The sequence below is a fragment of the Jaculus jaculus genome, chromosome 5 (genome assembly GCF_020740685.1).
Source record: "Jaculus jaculus isolate mJacJac1 chromosome 5, mJacJac1.mat.Y.cur, whole genome shotgun sequence".
Lineage (NCBI taxonomy): Eukaryota > Metazoa > Chordata > Mammalia > Rodentia > Dipodidae > Jaculus > Jaculus jaculus.
The window spans coordinates 59,558,003-59,572,854 of record NC_059106.1 but is presented as its reverse complement, the minus strand read 5'-3'; the positions used below and the strand labels follow the sequence as shown (position 1 = coordinate 59,572,854).

At 49.2% G+C, this 14,852-nt stretch overlaps 1 protein-coding gene across 1 annotated transcript; it reads right to left on the bottom strand.

The window, feature by feature from the left end:
- Positions 1-11,375: 11,375 nt before the first annotated feature.
- Sfn (stratifin) lies at positions 11,376-13,142 on the bottom strand. Its single transcript, XM_004671219.2, has one exon. It carries the CDS (start codon positions 12,558-12,560, stop codon positions 11,814-11,816), a length of 747 nt encoding a protein of 248 aa, XP_004671276.1. The 5' UTR covers positions 12,561-13,142; the 3' UTR covers positions 11,376-11,813.
- Positions 13,143-14,852: the final 1,710 nt, after the last annotated feature.

Here is a 14,852-nt window from a genome sequence, read left to right as displayed (position 1 = left end):
ACAGAAAGATGAGCTTGGACCTTAATCGCCCTGGCTCCTTGGTCTACTGCTCTGCGACTGAACTGTGAGTGTCCCTGCTTTGGTGTATTGCTGGTGAAAAGTGCAGCCCTATCCCATGGGATTGTAGTCAGTCAAGAGAAAAAAAACTCCGGCACCTGTAAATGATTTATGACTCATAAATCACAGATTAAGAGAAGGATTTTTTTTTAAGTACTTTATTTTATTTGCAAGCAGAGAGAGAGAAAGGAGTCAGAGAAAATGAGTGCACCAGGGCCTTCAGCTGCTGCAGACAACTCTAGGCACATGTGTCACTCTGCATCTGGCTTTATGTGGGAACTAGGGGGTGGGGTGGGGTTAAACCCAGGTCCTTGGGCTTTGCAGGCAAGCACAATTGTTGAGCCTTCTTCCCAGCCTAAAAGTAGGTTTTTGACTAGTGCTGTTTTTTGTTTTGTTTTGTTTGACTAGCTGGGGAGTTCAGTTTAGGGAACTCTTTTCTGAAGCAGCATTAGCATGGGTGACAGGTCTTTGCTTCCCAGTTTGGATGGCCGTGGCTGAAGGCAAGAGTGTGAGGGGCTCTGTGCTGTGCAGCTGAACAGTACGAAGTCAGCCGGCCTCAGCTCCCACGCCTGGCTGGTAGAGGGGGTAATAACTGGGTGCGACCTCTCCGGCTTCTTTCATCTGAGGAGTTCAAAGCACCCCACCCCTATTAATACCTGCACAGTAGGTGGGGAGTACCAACTGAGCAAGCAAGGGAAACTGAGGCCAGGAGGCACAGCCTGGGGTGGACTGTGAGTCACCCGTGGAGCCTGGAGCCCAGGAACTCTGACGCCCTGGCTTCTAGACAAAACCTTCGTCAGGGCCTGTAGGTGGGTGCTGTGCTTTTTAAACAGAACCGTGGCTGTGGCCATGCTTTTGATGCATACCCACCCCAGGCCTCAGCTTTCAGCAGACCACATGTAGGGGCTACAAGACGTCACTCAGCATTACAGCCTCATCTCCAGGCACCGTCTGCATTTATTGAGTGGAGATGGACAGCAACCACAGCTTGATTTTCAGATCACTTTTGGTCCTTGAATAAATGTAGTTTCTCAGTTGGGCACTCAGCACTCAGAAGGTAGTGACAGGAAGGTTGGAGTTCAAAGCCAGCCTCTGTTGCATAGCAAATTTAAGGTCAGCATAGGTTACATGAGACCCTGTTAACAAAAAAGAACAAGTAGGGCTGGAGAGATGGCTTAGTGGCTAAGCACTTGCCTGTGAAGCCTAAGGACCCTGGTTCGAGGCTTTATTCCCCAGGACCCACGTTAGCCAGATGCACAAGGGGGCGCACGTGTCTGGAGTTCGTTTGCAGTGGCTGGAGGCCCTGGCACATCCATTTTCTCTCTCTCTCTCTCTCTCTCTCTCTGTCTCTTTCTCTCTGTGTGTCTGTTGCTCTGAAATAAATAAACAAAAAAAAAAAGTTTAAAAGAACAAGTAAAGTTTGTGATGGTAAAATGAGTTTCAGGTTCCTGTGCATACTCAGGTGATGTGGAGGTGAGTGCACAGTACAGAAAGATAGAGATGTCTGGGTTCTAGGTAGGGCTCAGTCAGGTTAAAATGCAGCATAAGAGAGACCATCTTCCAGTATGGCTGACAGAATAACCAACCTTAAAATAACGCACCGGGCATGCCCTTAATTCCAGCACTTGGGAGGCAGGTGTAGGAGGATCGCCATGAGTTTGAGGCCACCCTGAGACTACATAGTGAGTAATTCCAGGTTAGAGGGTTAGAGGAAGACCCTACCTCCTAAAAAGAAAGGGAAAAGAAAATAAATTGGGGGCTGGGGGGCTGGAGAGATGGCTTAGCGGTTAAATGCTTGCCTGTAAAGCCTAAGGACCCTGGTTCGAGGCTCAATTCCCCAGAACCCACATTAGCCAGATGCACAAGGGGGGGCGCATGCATATGGAGTTCGTTTGCAGTGGCTGGAGGCCCTGGCACGCCCATTCTCTGTCTCTTTCTCTCTCTGTTGCTTTCAAATAAATAATAAACATAAGGAAATTGGGGGCTGGGGAGATAGCTTAGCAGTTGTTTAAGGCACATGCCTGCAAAACCTAATGACCCAGGTCCAATTCCCCAGTACCCACATAAAGCCAGATGCACAGTGGTACATGCCTCTAAAGTTAGTTGGCAGTGGCTGGAGGCTCGCTCTGTCTCCGATCTCTCTGCTTGGAAATAATTAAAAAAGAAAAAAAAGACATTTTAAAACAAAACAATCCCTCTAGTGCTTCCTTTCCCAGTTCTTGAGTCACACTACCACAGTGCTTTCCAAGAATGCTGCCCTTCCCAGTCATTCTACTAACCATAATTTAGGGTCTCTGTGTGCATTTCCTGACTGGATTATAGACCACAACAACTAGAAGATAGAGTGGAGTTGGAAGGCTTTCCTGATGAAGAGGACCCCTTTGAACCTCCCTGAACTAGCAAGACCCACAGTTGGCCAGGAAGCCTGATCCCATTGGGGTCTACGGAAAGAAGAGCTTCTTGGAAAGATTTCTGTTCTTTTTCAACTGTCCTGTGGGGGTCAGTGGGGCATGGTGGCATATGCCAGTGCAGCACTTAGGAGACTGTGGTAGGAGGATTTCTGTGAGTCTGAGGCCAGCCTTGGGCTACAGAATTCCAGGGCAGTGTGGGCTAGGGTGAGACTGCATTGAAGAAAGGAAAAAAAAAAAAAATGGGGTTGGAGGGATTGTTCCGTGGTTAAAGGTGTTTGCTTGCAAAGCTTGACAGCTCTGGTTTGATTTCCCAGTACCCTCATAAATCCAGATGCACAAAGTGGCACATGCATCTGGAGTGCCTATTCCCCCACCCACCATTCATTCTCTATCTCTGTTTGCAAATAAATAAAAATATCTTTGCAAAACTGTGGGTGTGGGGTGGCTGTAGAGATGGGTCAGTGGTTAAGACACTTGCAATGCCTAACAACCTGGATTCCTCAGTACCCACATTAGCAGATGCACAAAGTGGTGCATATATCGAGTTCATTTGCAGTGGCTAGAGGCCCCGGCACACCCATTCTCTTCTCTTTTCTCTGCTTGCAAATAAATAAAGACAATACTTTAAAAAAAAAAAAAAAGGGAAAATCCAGGTGTGGTGGTGCATGCTTTTAATCACAGCACTCTTGGGAGCAGAGGTAGGGGGATTGCCTTGAGTTTGAGACCACCCTGAGTAAATTCTAGATCAGCATGGGCTAGAGTGAGGCCCTACCTCCAAAAAAAAAAAAATAAACAAACTGGAAAGTAGTGACTTCAGCCCCATGCTATCATTTGAGCCCTGATCCAGCCTGATTTAGGCTCTTCACCACTATTTCCTGGCCAGTTTAGAAAGAAGAACCCCAGGTTAGGACAAAGCTCCTTGGCATATGGCCTTCCTGGCATGTAGAGCCAAATGTCTCATTTTCAGCCAGTTCCAGAAGCCCTAGTGATTAAGAATGGAGGTTGGCTGGGTGTGATGACACACACCTTTAATCCTATCAATTGAGAAGTAGAGGCAGGAGCTGAAGGTCATCCTCAGCTACATAGTTTGAGGCCAGCTACATGAGACCCTGTCTCAACAAAAGCATGAGCCAGGCATGATGACACACACCCTTAATCCCAACACTCAGGAGGCAGAGGTAGGAGAATTGCTGTGAGTTTGAGGCTACCCTGAGACTACATAGTGAATTCTAGGTTAGCTAGGGCTAGAGTGAGACCCTACCTGGAAAAAACAACAACAGAAAAAAGTGTAAGGAGCGTGGTGACACAAGCCTTTAATCCCAGCACTGGAGAGGCAGAGGTAAAAGGATTGCCATGAGTTCAAGTCCAGCCTGAGAGTCCTAGTTCAGCCAGGGTAGACCCTACCTCAAAAAACGAATGAATAAATAAATGTTAGTTTTAAAGTAGTGTTCCTGCTATGTAAATTTAACTTCAGAAGTGGTGGCTCATGTCTATAACCCCATCACTTGGGAGGCTGAGGCAGGAGGATTACTGTGAGTTTGAGGCCATCCTACATTACAGAGACCTTCTCTCAAAAAAATATTTCCAGGCTGCAGAGATGGCTTAGCCAAAGGACCAAGGTTTGATTTCCCCAAGAACCACGTAAGCTAGATACACAAAGTGGCATGTGTCTATAGTTCATTTGCAGTGACTGAAGGCTCTGACGTGCCCATCCTCACTCACTCTCTCTCTCACATATAAACATTTTAAATTCCTTCTTAGTGAATTGTTAAATTCTTCCAATATTCCAATCCTGATGTGAAGCTGGGACAGGAATAAGATTTCTTCTGATTCATAAATCATCCTAGAGATTATATAATTTGAACTAATTCCCCTTTGTAGTTAGGTAAAGAGGAGAGAAAATCATCTTTAATCCCAGCACTCAGGAGTCAGAGGCAGGAGGATCACTGTGAGTTCAAGGCCAGCCTGAGACTACATAGTGAATTTCAGGTTAGCCTGGGCTAGAGCGATACCCTACCTTGAGAAACCAAAAAGAGAGAGAGAAAGTGCATCCATTTCCTCCTTTCCACCTAGTCAGATTTACAGTCCAGGCTCCTGAGTGTACAATCTTGTTCTCTTATCTCCAGACAAAGGGTTAAGTTTCCCAGCCCTGCTTGGAGATGATTGGGTGGAAATGAGAGATGAATCAGCCTTGGACACCCCCAGGGTGACATACCTGTCTGCCTCCCTCAGACATTCCTGGCTTCTGACTTAGTAGGTGGGTGGTATAAGGGGGGCTCTCAGAAGGGAGACCTACCCTGGGGAGACCTGCTTTCCCTACCATATTCAGAGCAGAGAGATGGGGCTAGGGGGAACCTGTGAACAGAGTGAAGAAGTTTTGTTTTTTGAGGTAGGGTTCACTCTAGTCCAGGCTGACCTGAAATTCACTGTATTGTCAGGCTGGCCTTGAACTGACAGTGATCCTCTTACCACTGCCTCCCGAGTGCTGGGGATTAAAGGTGTGCCATGTCCACCACATCTGGCTTCAGAATGAATTTAAAGGAACAGTGAGTGGAACCAGGTTAAGGAAACCTAAGCTTGGTGACTGAGCTGGAAGCTGGTCCACTTTCACACTGTCAGAAAAGTCCTGGGAGTATTGAGTAAGAAAAAGGCTTTTTTGTTTTTGTTTTTTTTTGGGTAGGGTAGGTCTCACTCTATCCCAGACTGACCTGGAATCTCAGGATGGCCTCAAATTTATAGGGATCTTCCTACTTCTTCCCCCCTGAGTGCTGGGATTAAAAGTGTGCACCCCCATGCCTGGCTTTAAAGTTGTGTGTGTGTTAGGGTTTTTATTTATTATTGTGTGTGTGTGTGTGTGTGTGTGGTAGGTTCTCTTTCTAGTCCAGGCTGACCTGGAATTCACTCTGTAGTCTCGTCTCAGAGTAGCCTTGAATTCATGGTGATCCTCTTACCTCTGCCTCCCAAGTGCTGGGATTAAAGGCATGTGCCACCACGCCTGGCTAAAGTTGTGGGTTTTTTTTTTTTTTTCGTTTGTTGTTTGTTTTTAATTTATTTATGAGAGAGAAAGAGGCAAGGAGAGAATGGGCACACCAGGTCCTCCAGCCACTGCAAGCAAACTCCAGATACATGCACCTCCTTGTGCGTCTGGCTTACATGAGTCCTGAAGTATTGAACCAGGATCCTTTGGCTTTGCAAGCAAATGCCTTAACCACTAAGCCATCTCTCCAGCCCCTAAAGTTTTTTTTTTTTTAACATTTATTTATTTGACAGAGAAGGAGAGTGAGAGAGAGAATGGGTACACCAGGGCCTCCAGCCACTGAAAACGAACTCCAGATGCATGTGCCCCCTTGTACATCTGGTTAATGTGGGTCCTGGGGAATCAAACCGGGATTGGCTTTGCAGGCAAATACCTTAACTGCTAAGCCATTCCTCCAGCCTTTTTTTTTTTTTTTTTTTTTTTTTTTTTGGTTAAGGTCTTGCTCTAGCCCAGGCTGACCTGGAATTCGCTATGTAGTCTCAGGGTGGCCTCAAGATCAGGGTGATCCTCTTACTTCTGTCTCCTGAGTGCTGGGATTAAAGGTGTGTGCCACCATGCTCAGCTAAAGTTGTGTTTTTTAAACTTACTTTAACTCATGATGCACCAGTTCACAAAACAGACATGTGTAGCTAATTTAAAGAGTGTGGAGGAGCTGGAGAGATGGTTTAATTATTAATTGTTAAGGAATTTGCCTGTGAAGCCTAAGGATTGAAGTTCGGTTCCCTAGTAGCCACTTAAAGCCAGATGCACAAGGTGGCACATGTCTCTGGAATCCATTTGCAGTGGCTAGAGTTCCTGGTGTGCCTATTCTCTCTGTGTGTCTCTTTCTCTCTCAAATAAATAAATCCCAGCACTTGGAAGTAGGAGGATTGCCTTGAGTTCAAGACCATCCTGAGACTACATAGTGAATTCCAGGTCAGCTTGGATTAGAGCAAAACCCTACCACGAAAAACCAAAAACAAACAAACAAACAAACAAACAAAAACTAAAGTGTGTGGAAATGGGAAACCTTGTCAGTTGTCACCTGGGCTCCTGCCTGGAGGAGGCTTCTGGGGAGCTCTCTGAATGCAGTTTAAATATAGCCATTGTAGTTTCAAGATCATGGGCCTTGGTGTCAGACCCTGTTCCTCTGCTGACACAAAGCCCCTAGTGTAACCATAGTTATTAATTTACATAGGTGTTCTGAGCCTCACTCTTTATAGGGAAAACAAATTGATTGCTATGAAGATAAAGATGGGAAGTTGCCTGGCACACAGTGATCGTGCCAGCGACCATCAGTACTGTACAAAGAAGCAGGAGAGGAGCATCATTGGTCAGAAGCACAATTTTGGTAGAAATATCTGAAATCAGGTTTCTTGAAAGGGCACAGGAGGTAGGGAGAGAGAGTGTGTATAAAGATGAAATCTTTTGAGGGGGACTGAATGCTGAAGGAATGTCCTCCTCTTCAGAGTCTGCTGTGTTGCCCCCTGGATGAACAAACTGACATCCCACCCAGGATTATGAAGTATAAGAAATGCAGGAAAGAGAGGATCATTGAATTTGCAACATGGTTTTATGGGCAGTGTAAAGCAGTTTTGCTGGATTACCTGCATGGAGACCTGATGGAGCCATGAGGATAGACTGTGGGTTACAGTGGAGGCCCAGTGGAGATGCCTGGACCACAGGACAGCTGCTAAGGAAAGCTACCGGCCCTGATGAAGTTTTCCAGACTGGGAGCAGCCTAGCTGGAGGGGCAGAATTGGAACTCCAGAGATTTGTTGCTGGTTAGAATTATCGGACTTGGGCTGGAGAGATGGCTTAGCAGTTAAGCGCTTACCTGTGAAGCTTAAGGACCCCTGTTCGAGGCTCAATTCCCCAGGACTCACATTAGGCAGATGCACAAAGGGGTGTTTGCTGTGGCTGGAGGCCCTGGCACACCCATTCTCTTTCTCTCTCTCTGCCTCTTTCTCTCTCTGTTGCTCTCAAATAAATAAATAAAAATGAACCAATAAATAAAAAGAAAAGAATTACTGGACTTGGAGACTTTTCACTGACTAGAGTTGTTGGACTTGGAACTACAGAGCTTGACATCTGCCTGTTTAAGTCTTGTATTGGTTGAATATTTCTTTGCAGTGCTCAATCCCATTTTTTGCAGTGTGTTTATTCTGTGCCATTATGTTTGTGTGGGGGGGGGGTTGGTATTGTGGCTCAGTTAAAAGATCTCAAATTAAGCCGGGTGTGGTGGCACACGCCTTTAATCCCAGCACTAGGGAGGCAGAGGTAGGAGGATCACCATGAGTTCAAGGCCACTCTGAGACGACAGAGTTAATTCCAGGTCAGCCTGGACTAGAGTGAGACCCTACCTCGAAGAAAAAAAAAAGAAAGAAAGAAAGAAAAAGATCTCGAATTATGGGAATGTTTGATCATTAGGATTGATAAAAGCTGTGGGAGACCCAAATGCATTGCATAGATGGTTATCAGTTTATGGGGGCCAAGGGAGGAATGTGGTGGCTTGATTCAGATATCCCCCATAAACTTAGGTGCTCTGAATGCTAGTTCCCCAGCTAATGGCAAATTTGGAATTAAAGCCTCCTTGGAGGCAGTGTATTGTTGGGAGTTGGCTCATGGGTGTTATAGTCATCTTCTTGCCAGTGTTTGGCACACTCTCCTGTTGCTGTTGTCAGGAGGTGATGTTCACTCTGTGCTTACATCATTCTTCCCTGCCATCATGGAGCTTCTCCTAGAGTCTGTAAGCCATAATACCACCCCCCTCAAGCTGCTCTTGGTCAGTTGTCTTCTGCCAGTAATGTGAACCTGACTGCAACAGATACCTTTTCCAAATAATTTTAGATCATAGGTTTTTTTTTTTTCCCTTTATTTTATTTTTCTTTTGTGATGTAGGGTCTCAATCTAGCCCAGGCTGACCTTGAACTCATGGCAATATTCCTACCTCTGCCTCCAGACTGCTGGGCCTATTTTTTATTTGTTGGTTTTTGTTTGTTTATTTTTTAATTTTTTAAATTATTTATTTATTTATTTATTTATTTATTTATTTTGGTTTTTTGAGGAAGGGTCTCACTTTAACTCAGGCTGACCTGGGATTCTCTGTGTAGTCCCAGGGTGGCCTCGAACTCATGGTAATCCTCCTACCTCTGCCTCCCAAGTGCTGTGATTAAAGGCATGTGCCATGCCTGGCTCTTATTTTTTGTTTTTTCAAGATAGGGTCTCACTCTAGTCCAGGTTAAACTGGAATTCACTCTGTAATCCCAGGCTGGCCTCAAACTCTTAGAGTTCTTCCTACCTCTGCCTCCTGGGGATCAAATATGTGAGCCCCCACGCCTGGCTCTTGTTTTATGTTTGTTTTGTTTCGTTTTTTTCGAAGTACGGTCTCACTGTAGCCCAGGCTCACCTGGAATTCACTCTATAGTCTCAGAGTAGCTTCAAACTCACAGTGATCCTCCTATCATAGCCTCCAAGTGCTGGGATTAAAGGCATGTGCCACCAAGCCTGGCTAATTTTTAATGTCTCAGACCATTGTGGTCAGAAGCTCTAACACAGCCTACATTTAGTGTTTATAAACTGTGACCCTATGACCTTCAGTGTATAGCATCTGCTCTGAAGTCCTTCAACTGACCCACTATCTTAGAGCAGCTCACTACTGACAGCTCAGGGCAACCATGAGTGAGTGGTGTGGAGCCTACAGGCAAGTCAGAGACTGAGAGAAAAGAAAGCAGTTCCTTTCCCAGGGCCTACCCCAGCAAGAGAAAGTCACCAGACCTGTTTGGTGAAGAGAAACCAGGTCACCTCCAAAGCTGAGGGGAGTCACCTGCCCTAACCTACAGTCTCTCTGTGGGTTTGGAACCTTGAAACCCAACACAGCACCAGGAAAGGAGGGGAGATAACAGGGGACCCAGAAAGCTTCCCAGTGAACCTGCAGCTTGCCCTGTATGAGCTGAGTCGCCTGGATGTGGCCCAACTTGAACTCTGGAGAACCTGATGAGGCTGGACTATTCCTCCGACTTCCCTTGACACCGCCCTTCCTTAGGTGGTCAGTGAGTGCCTAGGTCAGTTTTGTGGTAAAACTGCCTCTCAGTGTCGGCTCTGCTGATTATCCTGCTTTGGGCACAGGAATGTGGAATAAATCCCAGGCTGGAAGGAAGGCTTAACTAACCAGTAACAGGTTTGCTTTTGGTTGGCTGCTTTTTTTTTTTTTTTTTCCTTCAGTGCTGGGGACCTAATCTAGGCCTGTAGACCTATCATTGTGTCACACTAACAGTCTCCTAGATTAATAATTAGTTGTTGAACATGCACCATAAACTACTTTGCTGTGTGCATATCTTAAACTTTTCACAGCCTCTCAAAGAGGAAAGTACTATAAAGTATAACTTTTCTTTAACCCCCAAGGTTGGGTCTCACTCTAGACAAGGCTGACCTGGCATTCATTCTGTAGTCCCAAGCTGCGCTCCAGCTCACAGTGATCCTCTGCCTCCCGAGTGCTGGTATTAAAGGCCTGGCAGAAAGGTCCTTTTAAAATCCCTCCTTCCTAGCCCAGCGTGGTGGCACACGCCTTTAATCCTAGCAGTTGGCGGCTGAGATAGGAGGATCACTGTAAGTCTGAGGCCACCCTGAGACTACATAGTGAATGCCAGGTCAGCCTGAGCTAGAATGAGACCCTGAGACCCTACCTCGAAAAACAAAAACAAAGCAAAAATAAATAAATAAATAAACCCCTCATTCCTAACCCATGACAAAGGAAGACCCAAAAGGGCAAGGCCGCGTGGGAATTAAATCCAAGCAGTTTAACTCCAGGGCCCCTAAGTTTTCACTCTCGTTTACTCTTAGGATACAGAAGAGAAACTGAGAATGGGAGGGGGGGTGCGGGGGCGATATAACAGCTTTTCCAGGTTGCAGAGCCAGTGAGAGGCACAACCCGTTCCCAGGCGCCTTATTCGGAGCTGCTTTCGACGCAAGGCAGGGGCGTCTTGGTGGCCTTTTCCCAGCTGACCCTGCCGCCCGCCTGGCCCAGATACGGCCAGGTGAGCCGATGACTCAAAGGGCGGAGACTAAATTTTGCGCACGGCCCCGCCTGGTCCCGCTGCCCCGAGGGCGCCGAACTCCCGGGTCGGGCGGGTGGTAACTTGTCCCAGTGAAACCCGGAGAGCAGCGCCGCCCGTCCGCGCTCCGCGGGTGGCGCGCCAGCCGCGGTCGGTCAGCGGCTCGTGACGTCACCGGGAAGGGCGGGACGCCCCCCGAGCGCGCTGCGCCGCTCGCTTCCTCATTGGTCGGTCGCGTTCGACTCTCTCCCGTGATTGGGCAGTAGCGACCTGGGCCCCACCTCCAGCGCACGATTGTAAGGCGGGACAGGGCCTCTGCCCCCGGACCCTGCGTGTCGCTGCCTGCTGGGAGCGGGGGCTGTGGCCTAAGGGGTGCTAAAGGTGTCCCCCCGGCTCTTCCCACCCAGGTTGCGCCGGCTGCTAGTCAGCGCGTTTCCCTTTGCCCTCCCCTGCAAACGCTGGGCGCCGAGGGGTGCATCCATCCTAGGTCGGGGCTTTTACCGGTGGTGCCGTATCCCTGCCTCAGACCTCACGGGCTTCCTGTCCCGCAGATCTGAGCTTTTCACCCTCCCTGCCCACTGCCCCCCCCCATTCAGCCGCTCCTTAGAGGAGTCACGACGTGGTCCTAAGCCTCACCTGACTAATCAGAGCAGTTTGCCACCCCCAACCCACGGAGAGAGATGGTCCCAGGCCTTCCACCTTAAGTCACCAGTCAGTCCCAAAGGTCTCACCTGCCCTCACGGAGCCAGCCCCAGGGGAGGTGAGGGCCCTCGTTCAAGAGTCAGGGTCTCCAAATCCCACTTCCAGCCCATGGACAATAAAAACCGGAGAAGACAGTAGTGTCACAGGGCAACTTTATTGAGAGGAACCATGGTCACACCCAGCAGACATCCATTCCCTCTCATATTCTCTCTCTCTCTCTCTCTCTCTCTCTCTCTCTCTCTCACACACACACACACACACACACACAAGAGCAAGAGGGAGGCCCAAGGGAAGATGTGGCCAGGTTCAGGGCTGGGGTGGGAAGGAAAGGGGCTCAGAGAGCAGGGGTGGGCAAGGTTAGGAACACCCACCCAACAACTGCATGAAGAGTGGGATCCCGGGGCCCTGGTGGCCTCAGCTTGGCTGTACCCTTTCCAAGAAGCCTTTCTGAGCTGGGGCAGAGCATTCAGGAAGGGTGTGGGAAGGGCTGGGTCCCACCCCATTCTAGTCCTCTCTGTAGGCTTGGGGACTGGAGGGGCAGGGCAGGGCAGGGCAGATAGGCAGCATGCCGGCTCAGCTCTGGGGCTCCTCTGGAGCCTCGACACCCTCTTCCCCAGCATTGTCGGCTGTCCACAGCGTCAGGTTGTCTCGCAGCAGCTGCATGATGAGGGTGCTGTCCTTGTAGGAGTCCTCGCTGAGGGTGTGTAGATCAGCCATGGCTTCGTCAAAGGTGGTCTTGGCCAGCGAGATGGCCTCCTCGGGGCTGTTGGCTATTTCATAGTGGAAGACAGAAAAGTTCAGGGCCAGGCCCAGGCGGATGGGGTTGGTGGGTGGCATCTCCTTCTTGCTGATGTCCATGGCCTCCTGGTAGGCTGACCGGGCCGAGTCGATGATGCGCTTCTTGTCGTCCCCAGTGGCCACCTCGGCCAGGTAGCGATAGTAGTCACCCTTCATCTTCAGGTAGAAGACCCTGCTTTCGGCCTCTCCAGCCTCCTTGATGAGGTGGGAGTCCAGCAGACCCAGCACAGTGTCGCATACACCCCGCAGCTCCGTCTCCACCTTCTCCCGGTACTCTTTCACCTCGGGGCCCTTTTCTTCCGAGCCCTCCTCGTTACTCTTCTGCTCGATGCTGGACAGGACCCTCCAGGCCGCCCTCTGGCCGCCTACCACGTTCTTGTAGGCCACGGAGAGCAGGTTCCGCTCCTCGCAGGAGAGCTCTTCGCCCCTCTCCACGGCTCCCTTCATGAAGGCTGCCATGTCTTCATAGCGTTCGGCCTGTTCTGCCAACTTGGCCTTCTGGATCAGACTGGCTCTCTCCATGGCTCTGGGGACAGACAGGCGGGCGAACTGGCTCCCTCAGGACCAAGGCAGGATTCTGTGCCTCTTCGCCTCTCAACCTGCCTTTTGGCTGGGTGGCAAGGCCCGGAGATCCGTGGGGAGGGGTAGGGGCGGGACTGGAGCCCAAGACCTGCCTCCTCTTCCCCACACCCTTTCCGGCTCTTCTTTAAAGGTAAAAGGCTGGGATGTGGGGTTGTGAGTCATCGGGACAGTCAGCAGGAGAAACCTTGGGTGTGGGACCCACCTGCACAGGCACTTTTGGGGCTCTACGATGCCCTCTACTGTTCAGGCTTGGGGTTGCATTGCGTCAGACACACGTTTTAAGAACCTGCCAGGGATTCTCAAATCACAACCTCCTCTTCCACAGTGTCCTTCCAGGGGTAAGGATGGCTCCAGGCTCCCGGCTACTTTAGCCTATGCAGAGCTGGGTACAGAAAGATAGAGTTCTCAAACCTGCCACGTCTGTCTGCCTCCCTGCTTGGTTCAGGTGAGATAACTCATGTGTAGGAAGGGCTGGACAGTTTCCCACTTTCGCATCCATGACCTGACGTAATCCCCACGATGGCTCTGTGAGCTGCAGAGGGTTGTAGAGATGGAACAGCACAGCATGTCCCGGAAAGAGAATTAGTTAGACTGCTCCAGGGCACACAGCTAACAGCTCTCTAAAACTGTTCCCTCCGCACTCTATTTCCTTTGGATTTTCTCCCCAACCTGGGAGCTGCAGCCTAGATCTGGTGGGAGCCAAACTGCTTCCTGAGTCTGCCTGAAGATAGTTCTATCCCTTGGTCCTCATGCTCCTTCAAAGTCCCCTCTGAGCTACCCAGGTTGTGCAGGTGGCAACTTTCAAGGTGCCACTTAATGAAACGTTTAACAAGCGGCCACTGACGCTCCAGCCCAGCCTTGGTAATTAGTCACCCAATAGGTTTGTTGGCCACCTTTCCCATTACAGCACAATTTTCCCTTTCAAGTTGGTGGCCTGTTGCCACTTGTCTGAAGACTGACTCCCTGGTTCTCCACAGCAGGTCAGCAGCTCCCCCTCCAAGCAGCCTGCCATCTTGTATCAGCAGGGCTGACAGAGGGCGCCCCCGCCCCCCTGACTGCCCCACTTTCCTGCCTGACTCACACTGCCCTCTGTCAGAGGCTGGGAAGCAGGCCACCTGGGTGCTCAGTCCAGTTTGGTCCCCCAGGGGTGCGGGGGGGGGGGAACGCTAGCAATCTGTGGAGGAAGATGGGGCTGAAGGAGGGAGCCAGCCGGGACATATACCACTTTGTTTTATGAAGTAGCAATTTCAGCTGACTGATGTCTCCCCCAGACCTGTCTCCCAGAAATTGTTCTCTCCCTTCTGTTTGACCGTGGGCCTACCTCTGGCAGAGGCCTCTTTTGTTGCCAGCCCTGCCTGCTGGAGCCCCTATCTTCAAGTTTCACCAAGGGTATCACCTACACATGTTGGCACCAAGCTCCTGACAGTGGGTTCCAGTTTATCTGTCCTGTCCTCACCAAAGCTCAAATGGGGCTCAGAGGTGACGCACCCACTCTGGGACCCAGCCAGTCTAATCCTTGAGTCAGGACCATTTCACACCCTGCCTGTGTCTCCCATTACTTTGAGTACCTCAGCATCCACCTTGTCCTCCTGAAAGCAGTCTTAAGCCAAAACCATGAGGCTAAAGATGACATCTGCATGTGCCACAGAGAAAAATAAGGACATGTCTGGGCTAATGTTCTGGGGTTTTCCCAGGAAGCAGAAGGGATTTGAGGTCTGAATTCCTGAAGGCTTTGCTTCAATCAGATCTTTGACAGACACAGAGAAGGATTGAAATGAACTACACTAATATACCAAGTTAGGACTAGGCATGGCAGCAACTGCCTGAAGCCCCAGTTCTCAAAAGGTTGAGACAGGAGGATCTCCAGTTGTAGGCCAGCTTGACTACATAAGGAGACCCTATCTCAAAAACAAAAAATCTGCGGGGCATGGTGGTGCACGTCTTTAATCCCAGCACTCAGGAGGCAGCAGTAGGAGGATTGCTGTGAGTTCGAGGCCACCCTGAGACTACATAGTGAATTCCAGGTCAGTCTGGACTAGAGTGAGACCCTACTTCAAAAAAACAAACAAACAAAAAAAATAATAATAATTTTTTTTTTTAAAGATTTCAGGGCTGAAGAGATGGTTTAGTGATTAAAGCATTTGCCTGCTAAGTCTAAGAACCCAAGATGTTTTTTTTGTTTGTTCCTTATTTCTTTTTCTTTTTCTTTTTCTTTTTCTTTTTTTTGGTTTT

Coding starts and splice junctions, on each gene's coding strand:
- Sfn (XM_004671219.2), bottom strand. CDS start 12,560: ATGGAGAGAGCCAGTCTGATCCAGAAGGCCAAGTTGGCAGAACAGGCC.